Genomic DNA, 9,145 nt, shown 5'->3' on the forward strand with positions numbered 1-9,145 from the left:
CTATTATCTATTACTTCCGCGCATATATATATATATGAACACATTGCCACACGCGCGCACACATACACATACACTATATATCGCTATATGTGTACTCGTATATATACACACAATTACACATATATTATATAATCGTGTTATATGTTAGTGAAAAGGAGAGACCGGTAGATTATGGTAGGTCAGCCTTTCTCGTGAGTGAATCAATGTAAATAGATGGCGCGCCGCCGCCGGCCCCCGACCCCGCCCGCCCTCGTCATACCCTTTCTTTGCGATCACGACTAGCACCCCACCACCACCATAGATAGATACCACATATTTATAGCGTTTATACATTTATACAATACTTTATATAAAATAAAGCATCAGTATTTAAAACTCATTTTTTTTGTTTCTTCTCGAGTGCATTCTTTGCCATGCACTTTCTATCTGATCATATACCTCCCTCTGTCTCTCTCGCTCTCTCTTTCTGTCATTCCAGTTCGCTTGCTTTCAATTCTCAAAGTAATAATTTTATTTATTTAAAATCAATTTTAATTAGAATAAAAACTCTCTTTCTCTCTCGAATCTTAACTCAAATTTAAGTTCGGATTCTAGTTTAAAAAATAATTTTAGTTTTTAATAAGTTTTAATAATACTTGCAAATAATTCCGTGATTTTTTATATCTAGAAGCAGTTATTTTAAGAATCCTTAGGCATCAATAATAACTTTAGTTTCTGCAAAAAGAAATTCAAAATTAATAATTAGTATATTTCATATTGTAAATGTTAATAATATTCATCAATAGTCTTAAATATGCATACCATGTCTACCTATTTCTGTAGTTAATGTGCACTCTTCGTAAATGATATATTATAAAAGGACAAACTCTAACTTTTGTGAAAGGTAATAAAATTTTACTACATTCTAATTGTAAGTATCGAATTGTTATTTAGTAAAAACAAAAATCTGTATATATATTTTATAACTGAATTACAATTAATGAAAAAATTCAAATAATAATAATTTTTTAAATTAATGTTGCATGTTGTTATTTTGCGCTAAAATATAATGTAAAAGTCTTATAATTACGATTCCTGATTATTGTAATCACTAATTGCTGTAATTATTGATGTTGTTACTTATTTATATATTAGTAAATTAAGTTTTATTTTTTTAGATTACTGTGGCATTATATACTTCATATGAAATATCACATTAAGATTTATCTGTGTAAAGTGAGTAAGATAAAGATCATAATTAATGGTACCCATCGTTATCGGATATAATAAGAAAAATAGCTAATAATGATTTTACTCTATTATGTTACAGACTTTAGTTGTTTTGATTTATAACTTGCAAATTTATTTGTTAAAGTGCCTCTTTGAAATATAAGTAATTTAATACATATTTAAACAAAAAAATAATATTTTATTATAATAATAAAATCCAGTATATATGTTTTTAGTCAATTTATCTTGCATTAATAAACTTTTTATTCTGATAAGTGATACAAATGACATATAAGTCTTTAGGCATTACTATCCAATACACTATTAAAAGCAAGATGCGTTTGATATATTCATCATTAAAGTTACTTGTTACGTTCACTTTAAGTGAACCTGACTCGGTAAAGTAGGAACAATGAAAGGATCAGGAACCTTCCTTTAATGAAACATTAAACTGCAAATGGACCGCCTGTTGCGTTAAGCTGCTTTAATAAAGAAATTTGTTTTGCAGATGTCAGATAAAAGTAAATATAAATCATCTCAGATTTTTATCATGAAATTTAATTTCTGCTCTTAATAAATGATAGCAGCAGAAACAAGTATCGGCTTTTTTTATATACTGTTAAATTAAATTAAATTAAATTAAATTAAAATATTTTTTCAGTTTTAATCTACATTTGAATTTAGTTTTATTTGTGTACTGTTCCTCTTTTTTAAATGTATATAGGTATATTAATGTCAGAATCGAATTTAATATTATTTAATTATATTTTATTCGTAGTTGGCCAATTTCGTGATATCAAAGCTTTTATAGAAAATTTTATCTGTCATACTAATGGTACTTTTTTTATGTTTTTCAAATAAGCTAATTTTTAATAGATTAGTTTTTTATATTCTTCGCTATTATTATCGTTTTACACGAGAAAGAAAGAAACATATTCGTTCGTTGAATTATAAAATTGTACACAGTTAAATATAATTACAGATTAATATAAACTGATTTAATCCAAAAAATTGCTACTGAACAGTAGTGGAAATTTACTTTGATATAAACGGGCGCTAACAATGCTAATTAACTCGGAGTTAATCACAAAGGAATCGAACCGTACCAGCTATCTCTACTGGAAGCGAATAATTCTCGTTTAAGCACAGAACGCAATTCTTCTTGCAAAGCGAATATAATAATTGCGAAACGGGTAATCGAATAACGATTGTTCTTGCACGTAAGAGGATCTCCGCTTTTTATCGTGTACAAGTATTGTGAACCAAATTGAGCATCCTGTCGCGCTTTGCATATCAAGAAACAAAGTGACTGCGCTTTGTCGGATTTACCGCAAATTCTCCGTTGAGTGTCTATAAAAAGGTTGTAAATCTTTCCCAAATACGCTGAGCACGGTGGACGACCACTTTTACGTTTCCCTGTAGCGGATCGCGCAAATAAAATAAAGAGCCGTGGATGCGTGCTAAGCCCCGGAATCGAATGAAGCTTCTCCGACGATGGGAGTACTGACTGGTGATGTGGCAGGGAACATAAAATGCGGATGCGTCAGGACGCCCATGTCCCTTTTTTACCCCGACCTTCTACTCCGCTCTTTCCCACTTTTCCGCGAGACAGAAATAGCACGTTCCGGATCCTTCCGCGGTTGGCATCCGAAACAAGTCATATTTTCCTCAAGTAGTAGGATTCAGTCCCGCAAGTATACATTCGATATAAAATTCGAATAAAATCCAGCAATAAAATGCCGATTATTTTAAATGGTATATATGAAAATTTCAATTTTCCGCAACTCCGTCCAACGAACAGTGGCCTAATTTGTTGCTGTGACAGATAAAAAGAAATAAGATTAATAACAAATTTTAACTGTGAATATAATTTTCAACTGTTTATATTTTTATTTATTTTAGCTTTTGGTAAATCTGCAATAATGAATTTATAGTGACGTTTTCTGAAAAGAGATCGCGCTGTGTAAATCATACTTTTATGTTTTCATATCATACTTTTAGCACAAAATATTTTCTTGCTTCACGGAGCACCATTTTTCTTAAAAATTTATCATTGTCTTTTCGCGGCAATTTGGATGTAGCGCCTGTGAGCGTAAAATTCTGAATTATTAATGGTATCATTCAACAATTCCGACAAAGAAACAAAACTATGGAGAAATGAACGATACTGATATAAAGAGATAAATCAACAAGAGAAATAAAAATACTGATATCATCGCGAATTACGAATAACGAATTTTGTTAAAAAACGGAGAATATTGCTTTTATTAAGGTAGGTATAAAACAGAGAAAAGATTTGAATATCCGTATGCAAAACAGCGATCTGAGGTAGTCATGAAATAAGATGTCAGCGCAACCCACACAGATCATCCTCACTATAATTTTCTACGCTTGCATGGAAACACGCTTGCATGGAGAAGAAGGGAAATATGAGCAATATTGTTGCAGAAAGTCACAAGTTGTGTCATAGAAAACATGCCTTTCGTAACGACCGCCAGAGAATAATTAGTAGAGATGGCAGCCTATCTCATTGTCAGACTGCCGGATACGGAGAGGCGCGGTCCTTTCACTCTCGGGGGTGTGCGATTACTGCACGCGTCTCCCAGAAGAATTTATTTATGAAGTGTCATACTTCATTTTTACGGTCAAGGTTACCATGTTCTTTAAAGACCTTATATGATACTTTATATGATTTACGAATGTGTATTATTAACAAAATATAATAGAAATTAATAGAATTGTGGGACATCGCAATTTTTTTAAAAACGTAATGCAATTTTGAAAGAATTATTGTGTTCTCTGAGAGTCTAGAGTATCTAGATATTTTAGATACTCTAGGCTATTTCAAATAAAATTATGAGATTTTCGAAATTACTATTATAAACTGTAACGATTTTTAAAAAATTGAGCTTTAGTCATATTTTATGGTTTCCATGATTTCACACAAAGAGTCCGAGAAGGTTGCATGATCCCATAAACATCGCGATGCAATGCATTCGTACTGCGCCACAGACAATGATTGCAAATGTCAGTCTCACCATTAGCATTGATCACGCTCAATCGCGGCGGGGCAACCGTACCACCTTCAATCGCTTCACGTAGGTACGAATTTTCAGAACGTGATGCCGCGGATAAAGTCGTACGACGACGCAACACTTTGTGAAACATTTGCAGACGTGCTTTAGGCACAACTAAAGCATAAAAGATCATACTTAAAGGTTGAATTTCCTATTTCTTCTACGCGCATTCACTCTCTGTTCTTTACTTAGTCTAACAATCAAAACGTCTGTTTAGCTTATCAAAGCGTGTATCTTCCCGTACGACCTTTGAAGATACACTCTTTGCACGATTTTAAACTCGCGTCAAGTCGATTACTTCAAGATGAAGAGATTTGATCTTGACATGATCATTAACTTGACGATCTAAATTCAGAGGTATGAAGACACGATATGAGAATAGCTGCAATTGTCCTGTAAAAATTAATGCATTGTAAAATACATTTATAAAATTGTTGTGTGTAAAATTGTAAAATACATTTATAAAATAGTTTGACAAACTTTAACTTTTGGCGTTATTACTTTGTTATATAACATTACAAACGTATCTCACATGGAACAATACTATTGAAAAATATATTTGGAGAAAAAAAACCATTTACCGTTGTAAAATAAAACATTGTAAAATTGAATAAAAAATTTTTTAATGTTTCTCTGTGTGCATGATAAAAATTCTCACGGTATCTCGTAATTGTTACCAATAAACGTGATATTCACGTGGAATCAGAGCATTTGAGATCGCGTCTTTCATCGGATTCGTTAAAGGTCGAATGTGCGCGGGATGTCGGCCAGCTTCACCGGTTCTGTATCGCATTGAAACGCGCATTAATCCCTGAGAACGCGGTTCTTTCCCAGCCAACGCGCTCTGCGGACACCCGCGCCAACTCACCTTGCACATCGCATAAATTGCAACCTAGAACTTCGTCATACTGCAAACCATCCGCGCCGTATTTATGACCGCGCGTCCATCGCGCTGCAAACGCTTGTAAAACGATTATTCCAGTAAGATAACGTGATAACGCGCATTCATAAAAAAATAGTTGAACAGTTAATCTCTGTCGGGTTACGGAGCTCGAGAAGAACTGCCATGAGATTATAAAAGAAACGTTTAGGTAAGGCATTCTCGCGGCGACTTCATAAAAACTTCAAGCTACTTCAATCTACGCTGAGTTTAACGATCAAACTTTCTTCATCGTTACGCACGCAAAACGTACCAAAATTATACGTTGCATAAAATTCTATTCGCAAACTGTACATGGGGAAACGAGGCGTGATGTACGATGAGCGGGAATTGTACTTAACGATTGCAAGATCGCGACCTATGGCCTCATAAATATGTACGCATTCTCATAATGAGGGCGGTTTACAGATGAGCGTGTGTAATCGAATGTACTTGCCCGTTGTCCGTAGTACTCCGCATAATTACGTGTATATCATTGCTGAATATTTAGGATGATTATGTATGCATGACGACATATGTGTGTGGACGATTAATCTTCTACATTAAGTAAGATACAATTAGACGTATCTGCCTTTATCTATAAGTAAGTAGCTGCAACACTTTATGTTAAAATCCATACATGACTGTATTTCTATTCTAAATCCATCACGAAAAGCATATTAAGGAGTTTCCAGAGCACCCTGTGTTACAATCGGTAATCTTTGGGTTAAGGCACGGTTGCCCTTCTCCTGAATGACTCAACCGACCGATTGACCTATTCTGCTACGTGGTCACGCAATTGGAATCTGAAATCCTAGTAGCGGATTCTTCAGAGGAGTTTATTACTTTGCATTTGATGAAAATTACTCGTTTTCCTCGGCTGGGACTAATTTGTGTTGCAGAAGATGTGATGTAAGGCCTATCTTTGTTCTTTACCGTTGCAATTATGCAACACGCGAATCCTACGGAACCAGAATAAATGTAACACACGTTATTATTATTATATCGTTTTAATATGTGCTTTTAATTAAGTAATATAATCATATAATAATTATTGATTAATATATTTTTTAAATTAATTAAAAATAAATATATTTTTGATTATTAAAGAAATTATTAGAGAAATCTAAGAAAAAATGCGTTTTTTAAATTGTTTGCATGTTTCTTTCCAAATGCAGACGACGATTTTTAAAAAATTATTTTCCTGAACCGTAGAACGAGGCGGAAGCTTGAAGCAATCTGTTTACTAAAATTGATGTATGATACCCGATATCTTCTGAAAACTAACTTTCATCGCCATTTACCTTCCATATAGAGATAGAAATCGGTAGACGGTGAACTTTGCGGCGGAGAGAATCTTCATTTTTCGCGGGCCTGGCGCCGGGTGAACTCATTTTAAGTTTTTCCCAGGGTTTCTCGTCTGTAGAAGTCATTCAGCGGATCGGCAATACCAAGGGTGGGTGTGTCAAACGCCAATCTTGCACAATCTTGTGGGATTCCATAGCAGAGGAGCATGATTTGAAAGGATATGCCGAGTCACACGTGACGATCACATGTACGCTATTAACAATTGCGATTGTAACAAAATATAAATGAGAGAAAACGTGGAATATCTATCTTTAGACCTGTTATTCAGCTTTGTACTTCTTTGCAAAAATCTTTTAGAAGAATTCACACAATTTTAGCAAAGGAGAAAGCGTAAATAGAAAATGAAATAAATAAAATAGAGAGAGACAAAGGAATACTCTGGACATAATAGAATATCTAATACACAGGAGAATGAATAATTTCCAAATATTGAAGTGTCCATTGCTAGATGACTAAAGGAATGAACAAGGATCAAACGGAATATTCACGATTACGCTTAGCTAGTTAAGCAGCGAGTCTAGAATGGGCCGCGGATTAGACAATGGAGGTTGTTCCTGAAATTTCTGCGCTAGGAGTTCCTGGCGAAGGTCGTGCAAGGGGTTCATATCCAAAGGAGGGTGGGCGTACCGGATGGTGACCTTCTTACACAATGAACGAGAGACCGACATCGGATATGATTTGAAGGGATCAAGCGGGGGCGCGGTCGGAGATCCTAGGAGACGTATATAAAGTCCGCCGAAGTCGGCCGTAGGCACATTCAAGCAATCGCCGGTCGGCACGATGAAGACCCTCGTAAGTATCCGTCTCGTCTCGGTCGGAAGTGCGCCTTTCTTTCTTTTGTTACCCGAACAATCAGCGTGGCAAACGGCGTCGCTGTTCTTTCAGCGAGCTGACAGAGTGAGATAAAGTGACAAACGCGTTGCGAGTAGACTTTACATAATCAGTACGTATTTTATCAGAGCATCAGGCAAGGTAATACGCCTGAATTTCAATTCGCGTGAAAGTTCAGCAATTGTTTACTGCTCGATGTCGCAATTAAAAAACACGGTTCCAACGTAAAATTTCGCATATTTCCTTTTTATTTAAAATCGAATTTCTCTCTGCTGTTCAAATTGTGTGCAGGTAAAAAACGATCGATGCAATGTTATACCGAAACAAGAGCTGCCTAAGTTATTGCTGGACTTACCTGAAATTGAGATCTTTTATCTTCAGTTCATCTCGTTCGCCCTGTGCGCCATTGTTGCCGCGGCACCTCGTGAACGACGAGAAGCTATCTGGCCCGGTCAGGGATTCTATGGGGGTCATGGAGCTTACGGTGGTCACGGAGCTTACGGTGGTCACGGAGGTTACGGTGGTCACGGAGGTTACGGTGCCCACGGAGCTTACGGTGGTATAGGCTACGGAGGTGGACACGGGGTGACCCTTGCTGGACCATTGCTAGGAGCGACGAGCGTCGTGGGTCCACACGTAGGTGCCACCGCCGTTTCCGCTCCAGCGATAGGTCCGGCTCGATTATCCGGATCAATGGCTGGTCCTGTTCATGTGTCAGGCGCCGTTGCTGGCCCAGCTGTCGTGACGCCATCGGTCGCTGGTCCAGCGCACGTGGAAGGATACGGTGGTGCATATGACGGAGGATATGGTGGAGGCTATGGTGGTGGCTATGGTGGAGGTGATTATGGTAAGTAAAATAAATTGCCAAATCGTGCCTTGAATAAAAATGTTTTTTTTTAAATAAATTAAATTGCAAAGGAGATTCTGATTTAACAACGCGAGTAATATTCTGAGAAAAATAATAATATTCTAAGATAAAAATAAACTGTAGAAACCCTACCATACAAACGTATATCGAGTAATTGTAAATCAATTTTATAAAGAGGACATACTGCACAATAATACATCATTATATTGATCTTTGCAAGGAAACGTATATTTTCCATAAATGTGAGATATCCTCGAACACGCACAATAAATTAAAAGATTTATTAGACACTAAACTAGACTCACCGCTTGATTACGTTTTTAAGGCTCGTTTCCTTTTATTTTATAGGAGGTTACGGTTACGCAGCTGGTCCTGCTTATGGTTATGCAGGATACGCCGGCGGTCACGGAGGGCACGGAGTGGTTGTAACCGGACCAGCTACCCACGGCGCGGTTCTGGCCGGACCTCATTCCGGAACCGCGGCTGTTTCTGGACCGCACGCTGGCTCGGTGGTGATTGCCGGTCCCTCCGGAAAGATCACGGCTCACGGAAGCGGTTACGGCGCCGGCATCCACGCCGGACTTGGCCACGGCCATGGTCACTGGTAACGCACGCAAAATCGTCTGCGAAAAGAAAATTGTCCTTCTAAGTTACTGCCGAGCTAAATGTAATTTTCATCTCTTCAACGTTTTTTTTCCTTTTTTTTCTTAAAAGAGATTGAAAGAATATTGTAGATATATGTAAAGTTGTGCTGTACTTACACGACGACGCTCGTCGCGCTTGATACTCTCGGTACACGGCGCGCGTATTGATACTTACGACTTTTTGTATGAGTGGAATAAATTCGTCCTTTGCAAGGGGACACTCTTACCG

At 36.9% G+C, this 9,145-nt stretch overlaps 1 protein-coding gene across 1 annotated transcript; it reads left to right on the forward strand.

The window, feature by feature from the left end:
• The first annotated feature begins 7,318 nt into the window (after positions 1-7,318).
• LOC105275423 (acanthoscurrin-1) lies at positions 7,319-9,145 on the forward strand. The gene is made up of 3 exons (XM_020030375.1): positions 7,319-7,365; positions 7,786-8,251; positions 8,621-9,145. Exons 1-3 carry the CDS (start codon positions 7,354-7,356, stop codon positions 8,878-8,880), a joined length of 738 nt encoding a protein of 245 aa, XP_019885934.1. The 5' UTR covers positions 7,319-7,353; the 3' UTR covers positions 8,881-9,145.

This window comes from Ooceraea biroi, chromosome 3, assembly GCF_003672135.1.
Source record: "Ooceraea biroi isolate clonal line C1 chromosome 3, Obir_v5.4, whole genome shotgun sequence".
Lineage (NCBI taxonomy): Eukaryota > Metazoa > Arthropoda > Insecta > Hymenoptera > Formicidae > Ooceraea > Ooceraea biroi.

Coding starts and splice junctions, on each gene's coding strand:
- LOC105275423 (XM_020030375.1), top strand. Junction 8,252..8,620: donor CTATGGTGGAGGTGATTATG/GTAAGTAAAATA, acceptor TTTATTTTATAG/GAGGTTACGGTTACGCAGCT.